Source organism: Arachis ipaensis, chromosome B1 (genome assembly GCF_059453495.1).
Source record: "Arachis ipaensis isolate K30076 ecotype BB chromosome B1, ASM5945349v1, whole genome shotgun sequence".
Classification (NCBI taxonomy): Eukaryota; Viridiplantae; Streptophyta; class Magnoliopsida; order Fabales; family Fabaceae; genus Arachis; species Arachis ipaensis.
The window spans coordinates 14,009,223-14,022,576 of record NC_142436.1 but is presented as its reverse complement, the minus strand read 5'-3'; the positions used below and the strand labels follow the sequence as shown (position 1 = coordinate 14,022,576).

Here is a 13,354-nt window from a genome sequence, read left to right as displayed (position 1 = left end):
AAGGCTTCGGTCATGAAGCAAATCTATCTTGGTCAAAGCACAAAAAAAGTTTATTTCTTCTTTTGTGCTTCAACGAGGAACGAAGAAGAAAGCTTCAAGTTCTCATGCATGGATGAAGCAACAATGGAGAACGTGAAGCCATCTCGGGTCAGAAGCACATCAATGGTCAGAATCAAAACTTGGGGTCAAAGTCAAGTTCAATGGTCAAGATTGAAGAAGCTTGAAGAAAAAGGATGAGAGAGAAGAGGCGAGCATGCATGCAACAGCCTTGGTCCTCTCTATCCTCTCTGATGAAGCTGCTGCTACTCTGATGTTGGAGAAGAAAGAAAGTGTGAGGGTTGAACAAGCTTTAACCTTGGAAGCTTCACTCTTCTATATTAAAGGTAAACGGCCAATGGTTGAAAGTAAGGAAAATAAGTGAAAAGCACAGAGTTCACTCTCATAGCTACCCAAGCTATTAGAGTTCTTCTCCTTCATATAGTTTATTTTGTATTTTCTTTTTCTCTGTTTTGATCTGTCTGAGTCTCATTGTAAAAGGCAAACATGGTGAGATTTGTAAGAAAAAGCTAATGAGAGGAAAAAGACAGTTAGTTAAACAGTGAGAAAAAATCATAAGATGTCTCAGAAGTTCTTTATACATCTTTCTATTCTGTGTCATGATCCTGTGGGATTCCTTTACAAGTTGGGTTAGCACTTTGCGGTTGAAAGCTACGTTTGAGTCCTAGTCAAATTCAGATTGGGTTTAGAATATGGATTTGTCCCAGATAGGATTGGATGGATCCTAAGAAAGTATTGGTGTTTGTAATTTTGAAAAAGAGATAGTAAAATTCCATTATTATTGTGATGGAGATTGGATGTAGGCTACATTACACCTTATAGCTGAACTAGGATACATCTGGGTGTTCTATCTTCTTCCCTTTTACTTTTCTGTTTTTGTTACTCAGGAGACAAAAATGAAAATGTCTCTCAGTTGTTCCTGAGATAAAAGTAAAAATATCTCCTAAGTACCATTGAGAAAGAAAAAGTAATATTCAGCAGAAAAAGAAGCTAAGATTCAACCCCCATTTCTCTTAACCACCGATAACCATCAATCCTCAATACCCAAATCAAAAACACGATTTCAGCTTTGAATGAGAAACTGGGGCTGGGAGTTTGAGTTACTCACCACAATACTTAGATAGAATGGATGAGGAAGCTAAGACGAATGCGTGGCCACAAATACAACGTCAATCAGAGCTCTAGAGCAAAAGTTATAATGGATTGAAGATGGTGAGGTTAGGGTTTTTGCTCTCACCTCTCTCTTCTCTCTTCTATTCGAACTCTCTCACTAAGATGGGGAGAATGGTGGCTAAAATCTCATTAAGTGTGGGTATATATATGGGACTTGGGACCACTTAGACCCGGTTCACTTGTTTTAGCCCGTTGGTCCAATTTTAGACCAAAACCTTTAAGATAAGCGTATTAAATTATACCCTAAACATTTTTATTTTTTCAAATTATAAATATTAATTCTATAATCTTTTTTCGCTCTCATTTAATTTATTTATTAGTTGTCAATTAATTATTTAGTATTTTGTGAGATTTTACAGTACTGGCCGTAGTTACACATCATCAAGTGACCATTATAGTACGAAACTACACTGACATCACACATCATGCCAGGACAACAACTCTGTAATTCTTGGAGCAATCGCGACACCTTGTTGTACGAATCCTCACAATCATCATATATCTGTGCAATTTTCTTTTGTTTTTTCATTCAAATCTTCCTATACAATAGCTTGAAGTGATAGCTCTGTGTCACTGTACTCTGTAGAATAAAGATGGTAATTGATGGATTGGACTGTATGAGGGGCAAGATAATTCTACATATGAGGTTGCTGTCCAACTATCGATGATCTTGAGACATGGTGGGGGGCTAGACACGTGTGTGGTCCACCAAATTTTCGCAACTCCCTTACGATTTTAAATATAATCGAATTAAAATCTAATAAGAAGATAACAAACTAAAATGCTATAACACCAATATTCGAGATTCTGTCGGAGGGTGATATGGAGACTCCAGGGACAACCATCAGTAAATTGTCGACAACACACGTGTTCTTTAACTGATCCGACTCGACTACTCGATACTCAATACTTCTCCGAATGCTATAATTCTTCATGCCTCACAGCACTGCCTCTCTGCTTCTGAATCTATGACCAACCCTAAACTCCACACCACCATCGGTATTGTAATCGTCGGCCCCCATATTTGAATACGGAGTTACCTCGTGCATCGCATCCAAATCTAATATATGGTAGCGGCTGGATACAGATGAAGACTCCAGAACTGGACGCGGAGCAGGCAAAAGGTATCAAACTGACCCACCAACAAGAGTCTCTAGTATGAACTCATCATCGTCATCCTCGTCAGAGGAACCACTTTTGTGACTATCGACAACGTACTCTTCGTCAAATTCCTCATTCCAACGTCCATGTCTACTACTGGACTAGCACGATGCAAGGGTCGTGGTGCAAGAGGACAGTCATCCTACGAAGTTCGATCTGCCAGAACCCCTACCACTAACATCACGAGCCTCCGCAGAAAGCTCCATCACTTGTTCAACCATAATTCTCCCGTGCACGTCAAACATAGGTGCACATACTCATCGCCATTGAGGCAGAACAGACGAAACCGAAATACACCATTCCTTATCAGTGCTAGCATCATATACCCAAATCTACCGACCTTTTTTCTCTTCCCACCACCGACGTGCATTAGTATCATACTCTTTAACTCGGACAACAAATTTGCTGCTTAAGTTCGCAGCAGCGCAGGACTCTCACACTCAAATATAACTCCGCTGTCATTGTTTTTCATTTGACAGTTAGGATACGCCATCACAACAAAAAAACCACTTCCACTAGATATTTTGGTTAAGTTTTTGGAAGAAAAACATAAGAGAAGAAGAATTGAGACTTTTGTGATGAATACCAATGGTTTGCTGATCTTTTTATAGCTGGTTGGTTTTTGTCGTACTGTATCTCGTTTACTGTGTAAATATTTTAACTTAGCACGTATCTCGTTTATAATGTAAACACTAATTAGAGATGCTCTAATAATTTTTTTAAATATTTTTGATATATTTAATGCATTAAAAATATATAAAAAAATAATTTTTATTTATTTTTTATGGTATATTTAACTTATACTTTTAGGACACAAATTAGCTAAATCTTTGTACTATACCCACAAGTTTTATTAAGTCCAAATCAAACATAAAATGGTATTCTTGTCCTTTTCTCCTTTTTTCTCTAAATATGTAAATACAACTTCTTCATTAATTGTAGATATAAGAACAGAAATACTCAATTTTTTTTCTAAAAATAATTTTTTATGTTTTTTTACTTTTCTTAAAGTAGAAACATAATTATGAATCTTTGTCTTTTTTATTTATGGAGTTAAGTCCTAAAGTAATTTTTAATATTGATATCATGCACTAAAATCGTCTCTGAGATTTTAATTGCACCAATTATATTTTTGAAAATTTTTAAATTGCACCATGTTAGTCTTGACCTATTTTCCATTAATAACATACTGACGTAGCTGGATGATGTAAATTGTTAATGATACATGTCACATTATGGCTTGGCCACACATAATGGTATAATGATGAGGCGATCGGTGACACGTGGCATGCTGACGCGATGCGAACAGTTGTGCCACGTGTCATTTTATGTCACGAGTCATTTGTTATATCATGCACCAAATTGATTCTTGATTTTGTATTATGTTACTCAATTTAGTCCTTAAAATTGAATTACACTAAATTTGTCCATTCACCAATTTTTTTTATTTTTTTATAAATTCAAAATTCTCAAGCACTTATTATCATCTCCAATCTCTTTCGTCTAGCCCATTTACATACAATCAGTTTTAGATACGTCTCATAACAATAATTATGTTATTTAATAAAAGAATTATATAATTTTTTTAAAAAAAATATTTTTATATCCAAAATACATGTATTTCATATGAATAAAAAAGATGAAAAAAAATTGTATATTTTGATTCATAATTTCTTGTTAAAAATATGCATATTTTTGGACAAAAAATAGTGTATTTGATCAACCATATAAATTTATTTTATAATAACATATTTATATATTACAAAATTTATGTTAAATTATATTTTTCTATATAATTAAAACTGAAATTTTAAAAATAATTTATAAAAGCACTTATATTTAAATGACATTTGAATAAATAAAATTGAAATGAGTTCATTCAAAGATATTGAAAACTTTGAGTATACAAAAAAAAAAGAAAAAACTAGTGAAGAGACTAATTAGTGCATAACATTTAATTTTATGAACTAAAATAAGTCACTTAGAGCTTGTTTGGGTGAAATTCTAAGAAAAGATCTTTTTTCGAGTTATCTTTTTTTAAAAGATCTTATGTAAAAGTAAAAGTAATTTTATGTTTGGATATCTCATGCAAAAAGATCCTTTTTATCTATCAATTATGTTTGGGTATAACAATATAAAAGTACTTTTTTGTTTATTTATTACATTAAAAACATCTTTTTTTAAGAAAAAAAGATTTTTTAAAAAAAGATGTAAATTACAGCTTTTCAGAAAAGATGTTTTTTGGATTTTTCTAATACTTTTACTTTTACTATTAGAAATTTGCCAAACACGCTGAAAAATAAAAAAAGATATTTTTATTGAAAAAAAATCTTTTTTTATCAAAATAATGACGCCCAAACAAGAATTTAATACAAAATGAGAGACTAACATAATACACTTTTATCAGTCTTAATAACGTAATTGATATAATTAAAATCTCAAAAACAAATTTAATGCACAATATCAATTTCAAAGACTGCTTCAAAACTTAACTTCATTTATGTCTTTGTGTATTTCTATCAAAAAATAAAATTAAACTCAATCTTAATGTTACAACTCAAAAAATTGTACTTATTAAATACACAATTTTCCCTCTTTATTCTTTTGTCCTAATGCACAATGGTTAGAATATGATTTAGAGTGATTTATTTTATTTCATAGACCAACCAAATGCGCTACAACAAAAAACGTACTAAATTTCTTTGGGAAAACTATCCACATAGTCTTGTGCAGTTAGTGTTTAGGCATCATAGAATCATTAGATAAGTGAATGATTTTTTTATTAATCTTGTTTGACTAGTCTATCTAGTCCAATTTTTATAACACTACTATTGACATGACACTAATTCGGTAATTTCATGTAATTTTCAACTTTTTAACCTAGAGTTCACCTAGTTACCTCTCGTGAGATTTTTAATTTTGATATGGAGCGGTTGATAGAGTATAGCAGCGATATGGGGGTTTATGGTGTTTCACGGAGATGTGACGGCTGGGTAAAAAAAATCGGACGGACCGATTTGATGGACGGAAATCAGACGGACCAATTTCAGGACGCGGCAGATGCACCAATCGGACCCACCGATTTGGGTTCCCTGTCCATGCGTCACGCATGCAGCCTTCCTTGGTTGGCCCGTGACTCCCTCATCCAAAAAACCATTGTTTCCCCCCTTCCAGCAGTATACCTTTCACTCTCGTATCCCTCTCTTCAACACACACTCAACCTCACCACTTTCTTCCTTTATCACCATTGTTGGACCACAACAAACCTTCAAAAAAATTTTTAAAAAATGCCAAGAAGACCAAAAATTAAAGATGTAAATCAACCAGAGCTTCATATTGTTAATTATCTTGGGCATCCAAATTATGTAAGTTTTTATTTTTTAATAATCTGATTTAATAATAATAATAATAGTGATAATATTAAATTTTATTAGCAATTGGCACTAAGTAGAGATTAATCATATATGTGTGTATGATTTTATTGTTAGGTGGTTAGAAATAGAAATTAAAATAGGAATTAATCATGTATGTATGTATGTATGTATGATATGGTGCTCTACGGAAGAATTGGATTTTTTTTAATGGTTATTGGTTAAAATAAAATAATAAAAGAATGAATGAATGTAATGAAGAAGGAGAAGGGATGAGATCCGTACATATTAGATTAGAGTAGAATAGATTGATATATTGTTGTTGTTATTATTAGGGATAAGTATTGTTTTGGTCCCTCACGTTGAGGGTCGGAATCGAAATCGTCCCCAACGTAATTTTCGATTTAGAATCATACTTAACGTTTTTTTCGTATTAAAATCGTCCTTTTAATTTTTTTGGACAAAAATACCCTCACCACTACCAATACAATTACCTCCTCTACCAGCACCACCACCAACACCAAGACCACCACCACAACCACCACCAGCACCACCACTAACACCACAACCACAACCACAACCACCACCAACCAAGACCACCACCAAGAAAGTGGGAAACAACACCAAACAGAAACAGAAACAACACCAAACAGAAACAGAAAGCAAGAAAGCAGAAGCAAGGCGTGAGGCGAAGGCGGAGGCGGCGAGACGTGAGGCGGCAGAAGCGAGGCAGAGGCGGCGAGGCGGACTCCAATGGCAGTGGCTCGCTGTCCCCCTCCCCCCTTTCCCCTTCCCCCTCCCCCCTTTCCCCTTTCCCCTCCTCCTCCTCCTCCCCCTCTCCCCTTCCCCCCACCCCGCGTCCTTTCCCCCTTCCCCCTTCGCCGCCGTCATCCCCCTCCCCCCTTTCCCCTTCCCCCCACCCCGAACCCGCGTCCCCTTCATTTTCTTCCTCTTCTTCTCCGGCTTCTTCCACTTCCCCTCCTCCCTCTCTTCACCGCCGGTACCGTCCCCCCGCCGTCCCCCATTCCCCCTTCCTCTTCCCCCTTTCCCTCCCCTCCCTTTTCGTACCCTTTTCTTCCCCCCCCCCACCAACGTGTTTTCCTTCGTACCCCCTACCAACGCGTTTTCTTTTTTTTTAATTTTATAATTTTTTTATTATAGGGGTAGTTTAGGAATAAATTAAAAAAATTTATTAAAAATGACGATTTTAAATTCAAATACGACTTTAAGGATGATTTTAAATCAAAATATACACCAGGGACGGATTCGATTCCGACCCTCAACGTGAGGGACCAAAACAATACTTATCCCTTATTATTATTATTAGCAGTAGTAATTGAGTTTAATAAATTATTATGATTAATAATAAAAATTTAATAAATTATTTTATTTATGATCATTAATAATTGAATTTTAATTCAGTAAAATTTAGACAATAAATTAGTAATAACTAAACTTAGATTAGGAAATTATTATTATGATGCCGTGTTATGAATAATAATAATAATAAAATTAGTATGCTGTTTTATGAATAATAATAACAATAATAAAATTAGTATGCTGTTTTACGAATAAATAGTTTATCAGTTGTGAAATTATTATGGTTAGTTAGTTAAGGTTAAATAATTTTTGTTATAAGGTAATGAATATGATTGAAGGATTTTTGTATAACAGATTTACTGTGTATGTTTGAAATACAATTATGCTGGAATTAGTTATAATGGACATGTAATGATAATTGTGTTTTTGAGAATATAGTTATATTATACTGGTACTTATAGCGGAAATGTGATATTGTAGAGTTCACGGATGTTGATGTGTGATCATTTAAAGCCGCCGGATCCATACAACTAAATTGTTGAGTCACACTTACGCGAGACTGGATTTTATTATGTTTCACAAATTGGAATTATCCAATGTCAGTCAGCAATGATTAATGCTCTGATTGAGAGATGGTGGCCTGAGACTCACACATTTCATTTTCCGGTTGGTGAGTGTGCCGTGACCTTGGAGGATATGGCGATAATTCTCGGTCTGCCGACAAATAGTCTTCCGGTTACAGGACCGACCATGAGCAGTTTTGAGGCATTGGAAGCCGAGTGCTTGCACCAATTTGGAGTTGCGCCGAGGAAGACGGACTGTAGAGGGAGCTTTATAAAATTAACATGGTTTAGGGGTTTGAAAGATTGTATAATGTTGAATGATGATGTGCACATTCAGATGTATGTAAAGTGTCACATAATGTTGTTATTTGGGACAATTCTGTTTGGAGATAAGTCAGGTGCAGCTGTGCATTGAAAATTTTTACCTTTGCTCCGTAACTTTGGTAAGATCATACAGTTTATTTGGGGTTCGGCATGCCTGACACACTTGTATAGATCATTGTGTAGGGCAACTCATGTCGACTGCAAGGAGATGGACGGTCCACTGATACTGTTGCTCACTTGGGCTTGGATCCGGCTACCATTTCTAGCGCCGATCCCCGGCAATCCCCGAGTGTTTCCAATTACAAACAGGTAATTTTGATTAAAGTATGTATTGAAAGAATTGATAGAAATTGTATTTTGTTTTCCACAAGATAAGTTAACTAATGGATTGTCCGACGGCAGATGGCGTAACTGGGACCGTGAAAACTATGCCTACCGATATAAAACGCTTCCGCACTACAGGAGGTTGTTGGATGATCTACAAGAAAGACAGGTATTTTGTAAAATACAAGTACCTTATGTAACTTGTTAAGTGAATTAATTGTTGTGTAATCATCTGACTGGTTCGATGTGTCTAGTTTGTTTGGCAAGCTTATGGCATTGGAAACATCGACCCAGACATGATTCCTTTAGACATCCGTCATAATTCGGTTATCTGGAGTGCCACAGTGCCACTTATATCTTTTGAATGCATCGAGTGGCATGCATCTGATAGAGTCAGGAGGCAATTTGGATTGAGACAGGGTGTTCCTAATCAAGAGCGGGATCTAGGTGCATCACACGGCGAAGTTCTAACTGGGCCTAAGAATCAAGATTTGGCCAATACCCACTCTTTTTGGGTGATGTAGTGGACCAATTGGTATAGTCACACTCTCTCTGATGACTTGGTTACACATATGAGGAATGGGTTTCCAACGAATCGAGGTCCATGATAAGCAGGCCACGTTGCCAGATTTTTCAGTGGTCTAAACCTAGCCCTGTATACTCTTCGAACTTGGTCTATCTTGTATACATCATGAACGTACACTTGCCAGTTCAACCGCTGATTTGCACAACAAGAAAACACATGTCGACATGGAATTCAGTCAACCTGAAATTCACCACAGTCGCAACGACGGTGGCGTAGGTCAACTGCATACTCAACCCCACTTGGAATCTCGCGTACCTCAAATACTTCATTTTATCTATCAAAACAACTAACATGTATGTTACCCGATGCTCGTTGATTTGCATGCAGCTTGGAGGTCACCATCTCAGAGAACACAAGTCCAGCATTAATTCGGGCTTCAGCCTTGGCTCTTTTCCTAGTGAGCAACTCATTCAGTCTGTAAAATGTAGCCTTAACAAGCGCAGTCACCGGGAGATTGCGTGCACCCTTTAAGACGAAATTGATGCACTCCACAAGATTGGTGGTCATATAACCCCATCAGTATCCACCATCAAATGCCAAAGCATACTGCTCACGTGGGATCCGATCAAGCCAGTTGGTGTAAGCCTCACCCTGTTCCTTTAATCGTTCATAGCGCATCTGGTACTCCCTGATCGTCCTCGAGTATCCTATGAAAAACATTCAGTCAACAATGAACACCATTCTATTTGATCGTACTTACAATAAATTCAAAGTTCATTGTATTTAAACTTACCAATGTTGACGATGAGCTTCTGCAAGTAAGGTGCCTTGAACTTCCTCAAGAAGTTGGACTCAATATGCCGGATATAAAACATATGGAATGCTCTAGGAGGAGACCAAACCCCATTACTTCTCTCAATAGCTGACCTAATAGAATCGTGTCGATCAGAGATAAGTCCCACACCATCACGTGTCACCACATGTTGACGCAAGTTACTCAGGAAAAAGTACCATGCATCAGAAGTCTCTCCCTCCACTATGGCGAATGCAATAGGTACGATGTTGTTATTACCATCTTGTGAGACTGCAACCAATAAACAACCCTTGTATTTTCCATACAAATGAGTCTTGTCCACCTACACCACTGGCTTGCAGTGTCTGAAGGGCCTTATACAAGGGTAATAACTCCAGAAGACTCTATGCAGTACACGTATATCAGGAACCAAATCATCCCCCTGGTAAGCAGGCATTGTTTCAAAGTGAACCACTGCTGATGGCTCCTTGTGACACATGGCCTCAAACCATATGGGCAAAGCTTCATATGATGCTTCCCAACCTCCTTAAATTGATTCCACCGCCTGCTGCTTTGCTAACCAAGTATTGCGATAACTGATGGTGTAGTTAAACTTTGACTGGACTTCAGCAATGACTGATTTCACCTTTATAGACGGGTCAACCTCTACCAACGGCTTAATTGCTTCTGCAACTGTCTTGGAATCCAGCTTCAAATGGTCTTGAGAAATAGTAGACCTAGTACAAGTGTGACTTCCATTGTACCTCCTTATCTCCCAACAGTACTTCTTCTGCATTTTGGTAACCCTGATTAACCAGTCACAATCATTGCCATATTCTGTACATTTGGCATAGAATGTCGTCGGTTCTGACTCATATACCCGATAGTCTACACCTCTTCGGATGGTATAATCTTTCATTGCCTTGATTACTACCTCCCTTGAACTAAATTCCATCCCCACTGTAAACTCACCATCCGCCACAACAGGAAGCGCTGCATACATCAAAAGAAATAAATCATATATTATGTACTCAGTAATAAATCATTTATTACAACTCAATTAATAAACACACTTTACCATGTAAGATCATAATAGTCTTTTTTTCGCTATTCTATCTACGTAAAGAATAACTAAATATAATCCATAACAAAGAACTATTAATTAATAAAAAAAAATCAAATGCTACGGTCACAAATGACTATCCACATATCACATATATTACTCATCTGACTTATTGATCAGCTACTACAGAGTTTCACATAGCTGTCTAGCTTTACACACCTGCATTTATATATTGCGAAAACTTCGGTGCGTGCATAGCCTTCAAATCCAACGACCGCATGAAAGAAGGCTACTGAAATGGATGCGGGTTTGCTAGTGCATTTGCAACTTCTGCCACATCTGCGTTCATGGCGCCGCCAGCTTCATCTTCATATTCACTTGGACCAACGATCTCATAGTTACTTTCAAATTCATCCTCACTTTCACTATTATAATCTTCCAATTCAATGTTACGGTCCGCTTCAGATTGCTCAAACTCAACATACAACTCGATGCACGACATTCGGTGGCGATTTTCCATATACATTGAAAACATTTCATGCATACTCGCTTCATCTGTCACGTACTTGGTCTGAAATTGAACAAACCCACCAAACACAGATAAAGGATACCTGTACAAAATACACGATACTCTCCTAGATCTTTGAGAATCTATCTTCTCACAAATCACACCTTTCAATTCCTCAAATGACAATGTGAATGGAATAACAACATCTAATGAATTTTCACACACAAATTGAACTCCTTCATATGTTTGCAACAAAATCTGCCCATAATAATAAATTTTCAACACAACTCTATCATCCATATCAGTATACGTACTTGCCTATTCCCACACTCACTGAAATCTATTCTACAAGAATGAAGGAGAAGAATGAGAGAAGAGGAAGAACATCAGCTGAGACCGACGATGAAGAAATGATGCTTCTGTGATTTTTTTTTCATTTTATGTATGCAGTTACAGGCAAATCGGATGGACCGACCGCGTGCCACACAAATCGCTCGGTCCGATTGGTGCACTGCCGGATTAAAAAAATTTTTGGCCACCCGAAATCGGTGGATCCGATTACTGCACTCTCCGTTTTATAAAATTGGCTCCCACAAATCGGTGGGTCTGATTTGTGTTTCTCCCTCTCTCTGGTTGAAATCGGACCCACCGATTTCTTTCCCCCAAATTCCTAAAAGCAATGCAGTCATAACAGTGCAATTTCCCCCTAATGATCATAACGCAGCATAACCCACACCACTAAATCATATAAAAAAAATCAGCCGCCTCTCGTTTTTCAATCTTCCATTTTATTTTTTCCTTTTTTTCCCGATTCTTCTTCGTTACTTTGACACTCAATCACTCGTCTGCACCTATATATTCGTTGTTAATTTGCCTCCACTTTATAATTTATGGTTTATATATAAAAAAAATAAAATAATTTTAAAAAATTAATTAATGTTAGTTAAAAAAAATTAGCTTATATATTTAATATTTTATTTTGTTTTTAAATCTTTTTAATTTTTTTCATATTTTTTAAAATTATTTTTATTGGCAAAATGATTTTTTAATATTATTTTAGTAGTATATTCTTATGTTAATATATTTGATATCATTATAGGTTAAATAAAAAACCGAAAAAGATTGGCCGAACCAAACTACATTCGGTTGGTTAGTTCACAGGTAAAACCATGGTTCTGAAAATCGGACCGGACCAGCCGGTTCAATCGGAAAAATCGGAAACCAGTTACCTAGCCGGTCCGGGTAACGTAGAAAATCGCCTGGCAAAAAATTGGTGGAAAAACCGATCAAATCGGCAGTTAACCGGCGAACCAAAAGAACCGTCCGGTTTTTTGGCGGTTTAGTGGTTTGCAACTTCAATGCCAAACGACGTCGTTTTGGCGTTTAAAAAAAAAAAAAAAAGAGAAAGGCGTACGCGAAGTCACTAACCCTGTAACCCACTATGCCCTAAGTCTCTAACCCTTTCTTCCCCTTTCCCCTAACCTAATCGGCGCCAGCCTCCATTCACCCACCAAGGCCACCATTGCCACCCACAACCATACAGAGCAGCCGCGACCACCACCGGCCGAGCCCGCCTCCTCGTCGCCAAACGTCACCTAGGCCGCCTCGTCATTCGCCACCCACAGCCATCCACAGCCGCCGCGACCACCACCGGCCGAGCCCGCCTCCTCGTCGCCGAACGTTACCTAGGCCGCCTCCTCATTCGCCACCCACAACCATCCACAGCCGCCGCGACCACAATTGGCCGAGCCCGCGTCCTTTTGAATTCGGTAAGACTCTGTTCTATGCTCGCCTTCTTGAATTTGGATTTTGATTTTCTGAGGTTCTGTGAGCTCGCCTTATGGTATGATTTTTATTCTGAGTTGATTCTGCTGATTTGTCTGCTTTGTTGATTCTGGTTGCTGGATTTGAGTTATTGATGGTGTTTTGTTGATTATGGGTTGCTGGATGTGAGGGGAAATATTGTTTATATTGGAATCTGATTTTCGATTCATGAGTTTTTCCTGAGGTTATTGTTTGTTGAGGAACCTGCGCTTCTCGATGGAACTTGGGTGTTGCTGTAAGTCTGAGCTGAATTTTATTCAACTATGCTTTTTTCCTGAAACTGAATTGTTGCACCACTCACTTGTTAATATTGTGTCAATTGATCAGATCTTTGAGGCTGATGGATC

The 13,354-nt window shown here is 37.3% G+C and overlaps 1 protein-coding gene across 1 annotated transcript; it reads left to right on the top strand.

Annotated features, from left to right (window-relative positions):
- Positions 1–253: 253 nt before the first annotated feature.
- On the top strand, positions 254–8,817 carry LOC110265255 (serine/threonine-protein phosphatase 7 long form homolog). The gene is made up of 6 exons (XM_021108160.1): positions 254–383; positions 7,563–7,579; positions 7,686–7,984; positions 8,153–8,278; positions 8,372–8,462; positions 8,548–8,817. Exons 1-6 carry the CDS (start codon positions 254–256, stop codon positions 8,815–8,817), a joined length of 933 nt encoding a protein of 310 aa, XP_020963819.1.
- The last annotated feature ends 4,537 nt before the right edge of the window (positions 8,818–13,354 follow it).